Source organism: Haliaeetus albicilla, chromosome 1 (assembly GCF_947461875.1).
Source record: "Haliaeetus albicilla chromosome 1, bHalAlb1.1, whole genome shotgun sequence".
NCBI classification, from domain to species: Eukaryota; Metazoa; Chordata; class Aves; order Accipitriformes; family Accipitridae; genus Haliaeetus; species Haliaeetus albicilla.
The window spans coordinates 72,142,372-72,156,015 of NC_091483.1; the positions used below are offsets into that span (position 1 = coordinate 72,142,372).

At 37.9% G+C, this 13,644-nt stretch overlaps 1 protein-coding gene across 5 annotated transcripts in view; it reads left to right on the plus strand.

The window, feature by feature from the left end:
- The window catches only part of MAN2B2 (mannosidase alpha class 2B member 2), a 33,882-nt gene extending 21,937 nt beyond the window's left edge, over positions 1-11,945 (plus strand). For 3 of the 5 annotated variants that reach the window (XM_069794019.1, XM_069793995.1, XM_069794011.1), the window contains 12 exons: positions 80-270; positions 1,124-1,310; positions 2,241-2,374; positions 4,512-4,768; positions 6,645-6,836; positions 7,737-7,989; positions 8,095-8,205; positions 8,322-8,514; positions 9,175-9,327; positions 9,691-9,803; positions 10,700-10,817; positions 11,710-11,945. In XM_069794019.1, the coding sequence (XP_069650120.1) occupies positions 80-270; positions 1,124-1,310; positions 2,241-2,374; positions 4,512-4,768; positions 6,645-6,836; positions 7,737-7,989; positions 8,095-8,205; positions 8,322-8,514; positions 9,175-9,327; positions 9,691-9,803; positions 10,700-10,817; positions 11,710-11,804 (1,997 nt within the window). In that variant the 3' untranslated portion in view covers positions 11,805-11,945. The remainder of the gene's footprint in view (positions 1-79; positions 271-1,123; positions 1,311-2,240; positions 2,375-4,511; positions 4,769-6,644; positions 6,837-7,736; positions 7,990-8,094; positions 8,206-8,321; positions 8,515-9,174; positions 9,328-9,690; positions 9,804-10,699; positions 10,818-11,709) is intronic. The other 2 variants (XM_069794004.1, XM_069794023.1) reach the window with 2 other exon arrangements.
- The last annotated feature ends 1,699 nt before the right edge of the window (positions 11,946-13,644 follow it).

Sequence of the window (13,644 nt, forward strand, 5' to 3'; positions counted from 1 at the left end):
TAGTAGTCTAATAAGTAACAAACAAATGATAACCGAAATCGTATTTTGACATGTATTGGATCTGTTCAACTCTTAACAGAGCCATTTCAAGCATGGACTGGGTTTTATACTTCTCGGAGCACATTAAAAGGAATCGCAAGGCGAGCAAGTTCACTGCTTTATGCTGGAGAGTCCTTTTTCACACAGTATGTCCGGAAACACCCAGCAAGTTCTATTTGCAAATGTGGAGCCTTAAAGCAACTTCAGAGCCTTAGATGGGCGGTTTCAGAGGTAAAGATTGATTTATTTTTTAATTTGCAAGAAAATGTTTATTGCCCAAAGGCAAAGCTTTGCTTAAGCATTTCAACTGGAGTGTCTTGAGGTTGCTTTTATGTTTTTAGAAAAAAGTTTCCCCTTTAGCAAGTCACAAGCAAAAATAAAGCAATTTTTCAAAAAAACATCTTGAAACATCACTTCAGCCCCGTAGCCATGCATTTAAGACAAGGTTACTGGCAAATGTTTTCTTCAGCTGGTAAAAGATTATGTGATTTCAAACTTTGCACATGAAATTCCTTTTCTTAATGTTATTTTTATTATTTACAAAATGGTTTTTAAAAATAAAATAAACAAAAACTGAACTAACTGAAAACTCCTGATAATCTCTACTTCTGCAAATTAGAAGAAGGACAAATTTGTTTCTTCAAAGTTCAGCAGCTAAGCGATCAGCCTCATACCAGTAACCATTTACAGGCCTCATTGCTTTTGCTGGTAATAAATATTTTGTCAGCTAAGTTATTGACCAGATCTTAGTATTAAATGAAAAACCTGTCTTGTTATGGTATTTTTGGTGCATTCTTGGTTTTGATAACCTGTATTTTTTTTTCCTCTAAGTATGTAACTTTAGTAATTTCTAAATATTGAGAGAAATATGTATAGAGGGAAATCTGTGTGCACCTTGTCTTTGACTGTTTCATTCTATATATAGCAATTTGGAGCAGGCAAAATGTGAATCTGTGAATATAGCTGTAATACCTTATTATTTTAAGTTATATGTCTGAAGGTTAGTGGACCATGTTAATATAAATGCAAACCTGAATTTGTCATCCTGTGCGTTGTGACCTTTCAAACTACTCTTAAATGTAAGGTCCAGCACCATGATGGTATAACAGGAACAGAGTCTCCCAAGGTGAAGGACATGTACATGAATAACTTGATGTATGGAATATTCAACGTAAAGAAGCTAATGGCTTCCATAATCTTTGACATGAACAATGTGAAGAAGAACGGAGAGGTCTATTCTTCTGTTTACAATAAAGACTCAGGAATACCAGGTACTTTTTAACACAGCTTTTCCGATTTTCAGACTAACTTATGAAAGCTATCATGTTTTCCTCCAAAACAATCAACATACTATGTACCACCTAAGTTCTGTGAACCATGGCTGGAAAATCCTGTTTGCGTTATGAGACCTGCTAGACCTGAGGCAAACTCGGATGAATTTATGAGCTCTCAGACCTCAAGCATCTGAAACCAGGACCTTTAAGCTGATGTTAGGCTGACTCCTGCCCCAGTGTATATATCAGATCTGGCTCGCAGATTCAGACCTCAACTATATAACGGAGGGAAGGGGGAGGTGCTGATCGGGGTAATTAATTAACCTTACTATGCAACGTAAGATTACATGGTAAGAAGCACAGTCACAGTTAAGAAATGTTCTTGCTGTAGTGTACTATCAGCTTGTGTAAAAAATGTAATGGAATTTTTAAGGATCTAAAGACTGTACATTCCCTTTTATCTTTACTTTGGAAACTTTTTAAACTGTCAAATGTAAGAAGTGCTGTGGGCTGTGCAACGGACTGATTCATTTTTTTACAGGGTGGTTTTTAGATTAGGCTTCTCATTTGATCTTCTGTATAACACTGTCATGGTTTAACCCTAACCAGCAACTAAGCACCATGCAGCTGCTCTCTCACTCCTGCTGCTTATTTTCACTAAATGCATTTACATTCAATTCAGGTGTCATTTTCTGAATACGCAGTCTCTCTTTATTGGGGAAAGAATAGAAGAATAAAGCAGAAGAGGCTTTTATGAAGTACTAGAACATGTTTTCCTTTTTTCAATCATGAAGTTTTACTGTGGGGTTTTATGTTAAAATTTTGTAAGATGGTTGTACCTAGACAGATCTCTCAAATACTTTTTAATATCCCATTTTTAAAAATACATAGTTTTAGTGACTGATAACTTTGTTTGTGTGCACAAAGGTGCTACAGATGTTGACCAGTATGTTGTTGTCTATAATCCACTGGCATGGAACATCACTACCTTTGTCACAGTTTCTGTCAGCCACTTAGCAATGAGTGTGTATGATGAACTGGGACTTCCTGTACCAGCACAGGTACTTCAGCTTTGTTTCTTTCTGTTGCTTTTCTTTCACTTGTGAGTTTTCCCTGGCTTGAACCTTACCCTGAAAACAAATATTAGTTCAAACAGGGATTTTCCTAGTCCTCCTTCAAGTGTGGTGGGTTTTTTGGTTTGGTTTGGTTTTTTTTACTTGCCAGTTCTCTCAACTAGAATTTTTTTGTCTTAATGTCCAAAAGGGCTTCCTGCTCTTCTAGTGTGTTTGGTTTGTCCCTTGCATGCTTGCTGTGTGTGACCTGGCACTTCTTATCTTGCTTTTCTTTCCATAAAAAATACTGTTTCCAATAAAGCGGTTTTGGTTGAAGCTCTGCCCTACAATTGATAGTCCTGTTTGTACAATTGACGGATTGCCTTGGGGAGGAGAGGAGATTTAAGAAATCTAGGTCTTATTTACAAGCCCAAAAGAAACTGGGGACAGTCAGCTGCCATATGATATATCATTCTGTCATAGCCAAGCTCCAAGACAAGGCCAGCTGTTCCCTGGGAGAGAAGAAAGTGGCCTCAAGTGAAAACTAGCACTAGCCTTTCTCAGGAGCCGCTGTTGTAGAGAGTGTGTCATCATCAATGGCTTGATAAACCTGTAGGAATGCCTCCTGCACGTAAGGCCTGAAGAGGCATGACACAATTCCAAATGCTCCCTTCTGTGCCCGAGTTGCCAGATAGCTCAGCAAGTTCTGCCAGCTGGACAGAGTTTCTGTTATCTGTGGCTATGACTATCACTGGACATCGAGGCACATTGTAGTCAGGTATTGATACACAACAGCTGTCTCCTCTTCCTGCACGTATACATGATGATGGCATAAGACCATACTGCCTTTATCTGGAAGCCATCGGTGTCCTGGGTTAGCACATACTGACCATACTGCCTTTACCTGTCAGCCACTTACCTCCCAGAAGTCCAGCCATCTGAATTACTTCAGCCTTGTAAGGTACAAGAAGATTGACATGTATTTAAAGCATTTATTTCAGGATTTAGGATAGCCTGAAGTCAAGCTGTAATTCTTTATTTTAAAAATACAAAGTTCTCTGTTCCAGAGTTGGTCTGTCCTCTCTTTTGCGAGAAGTTACCCATATATGCATGTGGATAGTCACTTGAGGCTAAATGAAATCTCTTTACCAGTAACAAGAATGTGGTTTGGGGTCTTGCAGTATGTACTGTTCAAAAGTACATTCATATCACACACTCCTTCCTTTTGAGAGAAAGTATCTTTAGCTCACGACCCTGATGTGAGTATGTGTCTGAGAGGAGTTGAGGCTTGGCAAGCGCTCTGCCGCCTTCTGTACCACATATATAGGTGGTATAGTGAAGGGAGCGAACGGGTAGGCCCTGTTGAAACCACTAAGGTCAGGAGGTCTGCAGTGTGGGTAACTGGACATATGCCAATCCACAGTGTGAAGGTACAGACAACTTGCTTTAATTTCTGGTTAGTCATAACTAACCTCTTTGTCAATGTAATCTGTACAGTATTTCTCTAGTCTCATTTTCTTGCCCCAAACCAAAAGTGGTACTAAATTATATAACATTAATGGGCAGGATATATTGAATTGAAAGATGATTAAAACTGTTGTTTAAGATATTTTGATATTGAGTAACACTGGTGTTCTGTTTACTGTTCAAAAGTGTGCTGCATGCTTCTAACTCCCTCTCTATGTGCCTTGCTTAAGGTGAGGGCATGTCTGGGTGTTTTCTCCTCTTGCCACAAGTTTTCTTATACTTGCACTAGTCACCTCCCTTACGTTTCAGTCTCTTTTCTGTCATTTGACTGATTGGTTTAATTTGTGATTATTTCTGCTCATATAGACATTTTGCAATGCAATCTTAAATCAAGATCTACAATTCCATGTTTATGTTAAAATAGGGTCTAACTTTGTAATTTTCTTAGTGACCCTCTTTCCTTCACAGAAAGGCCAAGCTTAATCCAAGTTCACCAAACTCCCAATTAAAAGTGGCATGGATCTACATTATAGCTGAGAATTGTAAGAATGGCATGTTTAGAAACTTCTTTTTAAAGTAGTAGTTAATTTTTGTAATTTAGAGCTTACAACACATGAAGATAGTTGCCTTGCTAACTAATTTTCTGTAATGGAGCTTTGTCGTGTATGTTAACATACAGGTTCAAAGCTCGGCGGAGTCCCATTCTACCTATGATCTCTATATTCTAGTTGCAATAAGTGGTTTGAGCTACAGAAAATACAGTATTAAAGCCTTGAATGGTAAGCAGTCTGCATTTATTGGAAGATCAGTCAAGTACAAACAAAAAGACATAACTCGTGCAGATCAAGAAAGTCAACAGTTGCTTCCTGTGGTTAACAACTGCTACCAAGTCTTGTTTGACCAAAACACAAATCTAATGCACAGCATTACAGAGAGGTGAGATTGCCTGCTTGGTTTTAATAATGTTTCAGAGTCTGTAAAACCCTTTGTAAAAATAAGTCCAAGGACTCTATCATGTGCCTTAATTCTGAGACTTAACTAGCAAAATGTTCTTTATAATTATTCTTTTTTTGTTTCCAGTTCACATGTTCTCCTTCCTACGAGAAACATCAACACTAGCCCAGTTGTGATTCCATACTATTTCTGTAATGTTGTTGCCCTGTTTAATCACGCAATCAGTCTAAGATGACATATCCCAGTATTAACTAGTACATCAGCAGAATCTCATTGTACTTGAGAACTGAAGAGGGTTATGAATGTGTGTTTGTATTAAAAATAAATAAGTAAGCACATACACAATGGCTATAAAATGAGCCTTAAGTGATAAAGTAAGAGCTTTTTCTTACTAATCAGTAGTGTTTTGCAAGTCCTGCATCACTGTTTCTATGGTAGGAAACTACAAATCTTTTTGAAAAGAAACATTTAACTAAGGAAATTCTGTTTAATCGGGCAAATAAAATGGAAGAACAATCAAGATTGAGGTAAGATTTGGGGTCTGCAGACTGTCTTTCGTGGCTGATGCAAATTGGCCCAATTCCTTCAGCTTCAGTGGAGCTATGCTGGTTTTTGCCTGCTCAGGATTCAGATTGTCAGCTATGTACTGATGGAAGATTTGACCCCTTTGGCATTGGCCTAGTGACTTTCACCTTTGTGTTTTTGTTCATAATTCTGCCTCCTAGAGCAAGAACTTGTTGTCCAGTATAGTTAAAATCAGCTTTAAAAGTATAGATGTGCCTTAATTAAGAGCCCTGGAGTAAGTACTTTCTCAAAGTGGCTCTGGATCCTAACTGTTTCCAGATTCCATGAGGAATATAATAAGAAATATAATGAGGAAGAACAAAAATCTGAATTCAATTCCCATTTCTCTCCATCCTGTTCTGGCAGGCAGCAAGAGCTGGAATTCAGCATGTAGGAGAAATGGGATATTCACTTTCTTCACAAGGCTTCAGGCAAGCCCAGAATGTTTGAGTTTCAGGAACTTTGCTTTGGGGTAATAGGAAAGAGCGAGGCATCAGGTCAGAATGGGTGGAAAGGTTAAAAATATTGGGATCTTCAACTGTGAAGCCTTATAAAGTTTAGCTGCAACAGTTAGAACTTCTAGGTCCTGCCCCTGCACTGGAAATGCCCTATAACAGGGCTAGTAGATAAAAGTAGATGAGTTATTTTTCCTGTTTTGCCAGCGAGGCTCCAAAAGAGCAGAGCAGGTAGCTGAGGGCAGTAACATCTTAAATTGCCTTCATATGACTTTCCAAAGACTGTGATATGGAGTCATGAGTAGCTGAACTGTAAGCTTCAGGGGAGAAAGGAGGAGACAAAGTAGGTACTGAGTGGGTGTAAATGTTGCTGTCCTGTGGCCATTATATTTGTTACCAGTGTTAAATACAGAAACTTGCATCATGCTGATTTACCTAGCTACAAAGTCAGTTAAGTGAACCTGTTTATTCATTAATATGGTGTGATATACTTCATTTTTGTGCAATAGGTAGTTTTTGATCCTGTAGTTAACTCTCACGTCAAAACAATGAGCTAATGTAGATGTTGTTTCTGTCTTAAGATGTTTCTGTTTTACAAAAGTATAAATTACATAGAAACTCCATCTATGTACACACTGACAGATGTCTTGATGGGAAGCACTTTAATTCTCTGCTGTCCTCATTTCCTAAATCTTACAAAATCAATTATTCACTTTGAGGAAACAGATTTTTTTTACTTGCATTCCCAGCCTCATTCCTGTTGCAGTTCAGCTTTGCATCTATTATGTACAAACTGTGTTTCTAAGTAATATGATTTTTCCTCTTCTGTGGATTCACAGGGAGACTAACCAGACTGTCCAGGTGACCCAGGAGTTCCTTGAGTACCATGTGAATGGAGACGTGATGAAAGGACCCATTTCAGATAACTACTTATTTGCCCCAAATGCTTCAGCTGTTCCAGTATCAAAAGCAGTGGGATTGGAAGTGGTTTTTGGAAACTTGATGACAGAGATACGGCAGTATTTCTACAGGTGCAGTGCCATTACAGCTTCACTTCACTGGAATGTTTAATTCTCTGTAGATATCTATGAAATTAATTCTGTATAGTTACTCCTAGACAGTGAGTTCTGTGTACTGTTTATGATTTAGACAAAAGAACTGGCACGCATCTGCTAAACGTAGTGCTGAGGAAGCACCTCCTTTAAATAGCTCATATTACTGTAGGAAGGGAGGTGAAGATTTTTCAGAGTTATCATCTGTGGTTCGCTTTATAGTGCAGCTAACATCTTCTTACATGGGTGGAATTTGGACATAATGGTTCATTTTTATAACTGCATCTCTTCCTTACAAGTGATTAGAGAAAGGAGAAATGAATCTTCCACAAGGACACTCTGGCCCCTGATGAACTAGCTACTTTTCTGTGTTAAAATTATATTAGTCTATAACCCCTTCACCCTCTTTTAAATCTGGTTATTTGATTGAAGCCTTTTGCTTTTCATGGCATTGTACAAGGTTTGTAGTTGAGAAGGACCTTTGGAAAACAGTGGAATTCTTGCATCAAAATTAATGTTGCCCAGATTGAAAAAATACCTGTATTCTGTAAAATGTAAATGTGTTGCTTAGGGAGTCATAATTATTTTAAATTTTTTTGTAATTTTGAGAGAAGCAGAGCCTCTCTAATCAAATTAAGAGTCCTCTTTACACTTGCAATGCCAAAGAAAATTGTGGGATATCATTTACTCCAGCTGAATATCTGTACATTTGAAAATTAAATTGAAATTAATAATGATTGTACATGTACATGAAACATATAGAAAACAGGCAAGAAAGTTCTCTGTGTGTAGGATGACATCATGATTTGCAAATCCTGACATAACAGATCAAGTGCTCCACTTTATAAACTCTGCATATCTTTCCTCTGATTTTTATAGTAATGTTACCGCTCAGGATTACATATATGCAGTATATACCAGGATGTATACAGTACCAGAAGGCTACGACGGGAAGTTGCTTTGCCATAGGATAGAGCAAGAATACAGCATTGGGCCTTTGGAATTAAATCGTGAAGCAGTTCTAAGAACAAGCACAAATTTGAACACCAGGCAGGTACTCTACACTGACAGCAATGGATATCAGATTCAGAAAAGACCATTCAAGGCATATATGAATAACACAGTGGCTCGGGTAGGCACAAAGCTGTAATCCAAAGTCAGTTGTGTGTTATCTTTGTTCTCCATTACTGTTACCTAAGTTAATATTATCACTGCATGATTTACTATGTGTTTTTAGAACTATTATCCTATGGTCCAGACTGCCTACATTGAAGATGATACCACAAGGCTGATGCTCCTTGCAGAAAGAGCTCATGGTGTCTCAAGTCAAGGAAATGGACAAGTGGAGGTAACATACAAAAATATTTTATTTTTTTAATAGCAGAGCATAATTTCATGGCTGCTGATAATATAAGTAAAGCACGATGACTGATTACTGTTGTGACATTTACCTTCCCAATACAGGTGATGCTTCACAGAAGACTATGGAACAACCTTCAGTGGGACCTGAATTACAATCTCACTTTGAATGACTCTTCAGTGGTTCGCCCTGTGATTTGGCTTATTTTAGGAACCAAGGATGTCACCAATGTGTTGTATCGGACAAGTGGATTGGCATTAGAACATAGGCCAGTGGTAATGTTTGGAGCATTATCAGGTAACTCATTCTGTCTCCTGTGCTATCTTTAGCATCTGAATGGCTTATTTATTTTGCTCTGATTTAGCTGTTAAGTTTGTAAATGCAGACTTCAAGCCTCCTGTGTGGCGAAGTTAGTATACAGTGAGTTAGGAGGCAAATTTAGAGCCTGCTAATTACTTTGCATTAATTTCAAACATGGCTGTTGTCCAAGTGTATGAAATGTTTCTCTTGTTATGTACTTATCTCTACTTTCAGAGGAGAATAAATCTTAAAGCATCTAATGAGAACAAAATGTCCACACAGGGAATTAGTGCCAAGTAGCTAGTGCACCATATATCAGCTTCCTGGATGCTGAGTCCTTAATGACCATTTTTGAGTCATTCTTTTAAAAATACTTGTTTGACTTATTAACTAAAGCTGGAGCCTGGTAGTGTAATAGCAACTTCAAGCTGCAGTGAAATTTTCTTTATGGAAAGCTCTGATATACTTCTCCAGCAGTTAAAACCATGCTGCTTTCTGCTTTGTATCTCAGAAGGCCTTGGAGCAGAAAGCATAGCATCTGCTTTGCATCTGTCTTGGAAGAAAAAACAAAAATCTCTTTACCCTTTCACAGTACCCTAGCCAGGCTTGTGTGTGTGATGGATGTTTGATGTTTGCTTTGTTTCACTTTGCATGGAGAAGATAAACCAAAGCTACCCAGACAACTTCAGCCGAATTCAGTCCATGGTTCACCTGTAACTGTCCCACCTAATCTTCATCTCCAGACTCTGAGCATTCCAGGGTGGAGATACAGCTCTAATCATGCAGAGCAGCTCCACAATGTCCACATGGGTAGGTGCTTTCAAAAGAGTAGCTGGATGTTACACTTAAAGAAGCTGGCTTTCTTTTCTGTCTATCTTCTATGGCTAGTACTTCTATTTATTCAAAGTGTTAAATTCCTCTATCAAGATAGTTATTTGTACTGTACAATTGCTCTACTCAAACAGTAAAATATTTCTCCTGCATGATGAGTTCATCATGCCGGTTAGCGTCATTCCTGTCAAGAGTGGGAGCTGGGTATTTCTTGCTGTTAGTCCTCTTGCTGATTTTAAAAAATGGGAATTAAGTTCAAATTACGAGACTGTAAAGCTTAAAAAAAAAAAAAGTTGAAAATTTTTAAAGTAAGAAAATGTTTGCATTTTTTTTCTCCTAAAGGTAAACAAAAGCAAGGTGATGCAGACTTCACTCGTGTCCTGCTAAGAATTAGGCACTTGTATGAAGTTGGAGAGGATCCTGTGCTGTCTCAACCTGTGATGGTAAATCTGAAGGTAAATTTAATCCTTTCAGACAGAGTACCAATTGAAGTGTTTTTGTTTCAAAGAGAACTGGTTCTGGAATGAAACGTTCCGTATGCTAGAGACTCCACAAAAGATGGATACAGAAATACTAGTATAACTTTAACCTCAGAGGGAAGCAGGTCTCATTTTTACTCAGCTTTAGAACACAGAAGCCATTACTTCACATGAAGTGACCATAGGCACAGCATGAAGATCTGCATAAATATCAGTAGGACTGGTTCTGTTGAACTCTTGGTTGTATAACACTTCCCGCAGTACCATAACCAGTGCAGAGAGTGGTAATTTGTTTTGCTGTTTCTTTAGTTATTGCAAGTTGTACCTATAGTTAATGACATGTGGACAGGATCAAAGGAAACAAACATTTTTTTTCTCTGTGGTTTATTTCTGTGAGTTGTTGAAACTTTGGTCACTTCCTTCAGGTACTGTGTATTTTCAGTTTCTTGTTTATTTGATCTTTTATATAGAAGTAGATTATATTATAATATGTGGCAGGGGTTTATTATTTTAAAATAATGAAATTTTGATTGGGATGACAAACTTGGGGAACAAGGTGAAGGTTCTCTGTTTTGTTTTTAAAAGTGCAGTGTGAGTTTCAGCTCTTGAATGGAGAGATTAGTAGGCTCTGAACTTTACTACAGCACAGAGGAAGCTCTCAGTACCTCAGCCTCTTAGTTTGAAGCCTGGTGAATCTGTAGTTGCCCTTATGTTGCATGACATAGCAGATTTTTAAAGTCTCTACTGCTCTGCTTAACAGATCAATGCTAGAGACGAAAGTTCTAATCTGGTCTAACAGTATACTAGACCGTAAGTGTGATGCTATTTTCAATAAACTATGGTTTGATTCCTTGTGTTTTCTTTACTCACAGTCTTTGCTAAATGGATTAGGATCAGTGATCCTAGTGGAAGAGCGATCACTCACAGGTACCTGGGACGTAAACGCTTTGAAGCGGTGGAAATGGAAGACTGCACAATATCCAAGCAAAGGTAAGTGGAATAAGGTGGTTGGTGTCTATATTGTTGCTGACTATTGAAGCTTGATGAATGGTCTAATTAAAAATATAAAAATACTTGCAAGATTAAAAATATAGTGTTCTTCTATAAGACAGACCTAGTATCTGGCAGAGCCTGCAAGCGATAACATTTAGCAAAGATTCCCTGCAAATACTAGACTGCTCTATTTCTCTGATGCCTTGTTTTGCATAGAAGCATTAAAAAGCTTGAAATCTTTCTGGAGTTTCTCCAGATAGAAATGGCTACTTTATGAATTCACACTTGTGACACAGATTGATTTTGTTAGATGCTGGTGAGTTGTGTTAATCTAAGCTTAAGCCTGTGCTGCAGAAAAACAGACAGCTGCAGTTAAAAATCCCCACTGTAATCAGCTTGAAGGACTGTGTGGATATGATTCAACTTGGGGCTGACACTCAAGTCAAATGCTGTGGGTGACCTCATTTCATTTCTCATTCCAGTTAGTTGCTTGGACATTGTCCTTACTGTCACTTATATCCATATATGTGCCTTGTAAAAAGCTTGCAGAGGTTTCGGGCTGGGCTGGGTGGGAGTTTAGAGCTCTGCTTGACCTGCAGCTAGGAACTTGCTTGCTCTTTACTCATGATGAAGAAAAAGTGCATGACTGGGGAGTCGTTCACTTTTTCTGTGTGAGTCAGTGTGTGAAAAGTAGATGGACTGTTGTATATTTTAGTATTATGAATGGGTGCATCTTAGGCTCCATACTACTTACAGCTTTAAGGAGGACAATCTGCTCAAACACCAGCCTTCTAGGAAGGGATGAGTTAAAACTCTTGAGACAGAATAATATGTACATTTGAGTAAAGCTGCTTCTTGAATAAATTACCAACATTTTTGTGTTTTACAGGATTCTCCAACAGTACAGAGACCTCAGAAAACTTTATAGTAACTGTTCACCCAAAGGAAATAAGGACTTTCTTTGTATACTTTCAGGGTCAATAAAGTTTGACATTGTATTTCAGGTGTGAATATGTAATAGCTTCCAATTTTTGTTTCAAGACATGAGTAATGATCTTGAAAAATATTTTACTGCTGTTAATGAAAGAAATAGTCATTTTGGAATAAACTCTAAATTTAATTAAACTGTTGGCATGCATTTGTGGGTATTTTTGTTGTTTAATTATTTACAACTCGTATTTTTTCTGAAACCTGTTCAATTCAAAAATACAGAAATGACCTTGGTGTTGCAGTGCAAGCATATTGAACATTTTTGTGCTTGCTGTGGAATGTTTTAAAGTGACTGCTTCTATGATACTTCACTGCAGAGCACTGACAGTCATATTAGTCCTACAGTCTTGAATTGTCTTTCTAATTAGTGGTGATCTCCAGAGTCTTTTCCTAGGGATTTTATTGTTAGAGGAGATGACTTCCAAATCACAGAACAGTGATTTGCCAAATGATGTTCTGTTTCTACATGCAAGAAGGTATGCCTGTCATATTTTTCAGCTACTGTGTCTTTTGGGCAACAATTGCAAAGTTTCTGCTTTGATGTAAACTGAAATCAAATGTACTGTCTGTATTCCTTTTCACTAAGTTCATTTAAATTGTGTCTCTTAAGGTTCAGATCTGATTGGCTTTGCTTCACAGTATCCCAGTCCTGGATGTTCAGTCTTGTGTTCTGGGTAAACTGGAGCTAGTCTGTCAACAGGTGTATTGCCACATGGCCAGTAACTAACTCATCACATAGCCTGAACCAGGAACACTGTTCTTATGACGCTGTGAACTTGCATACTTGTCAGGCTTAAAGAATGTGCACAGTGGTAGCAGGAAATGTTTCATTAGCATCAAGTTGAAGTTAATTATGGAGGTTTGTGTTGAGGGGTTGAACTGGCAGTAAGTGCAAATTCTAAGCAGATCTGATTGAGCAGCAACAGAAGGAAACTTGGACAGTGGCTAGCTTTCCTAATAGCTGCTATGTATTTAAGTCCAAAAGAAAAGTTGCATTTTTCTATTTTTCTTCTTAGCTCTAAACAATGTGGAGCTGTAGAATGTGATTCTGTTCACGTGCCATTGGGCATCTCTACTTATTTTACTTATTCACCGTGAAAATGCACATAGCTGAGATGAGGATCAAGTCAGTCACTTCACTGCAGTGGTAATGATGAATTATGCTTGCTGGACAAAACTGTATTTCTAATCAGTGAAACGTAAAACTGAAAGAGGAAATAAATAAGTATAAAAGAGGAAAATAGGTGCCTTTTCAGTCAATTAATAATTCCAGATCTAGAATCATGTAAAAATGACATTTTACTGTGGTAATTGTTCTAATTTACTTTGGCTGTTCAGCAGTAATTTCTTCCATGTAGAGACACTGTTGAAGAACAAAGGAAATGGAGTGAAAAGGACTGTCCCAGAATAGCTGTTGTGAAATAGTTCTGCTGAAAGAGCTGCGCTGGTGGTCAGTTTTTCCATGTAGACAGCCTGTGTATACTAACTGGTTGCATCCATTAAAATCACTGCAGAAACTGCCACATTCAGTTATTGGATGAAGAAAGGTTGTTTCGTATTTTCTATTGGTTATTTTTCATACTTGCCTGTATTTAGTGATATGCCAATCTAACCTGCCCTGCTGCAGTGAAAGCCATTTTCCTGCAACATTAAGCCCAAAGGGGAAGTATATAGCACTGTAACTAGGATACAGTAAAGCATGATGGCAGCTATTTTTTGTTTTGTGTATGTATTTGGGAAATGAAATGTGTTCAGTTAAGTCATTTTCCTTGCTTGTACAACTTTTCTCATTCCCTGCTTGGTTATGCCGTGTAGTATAATGGGTATACTGTGT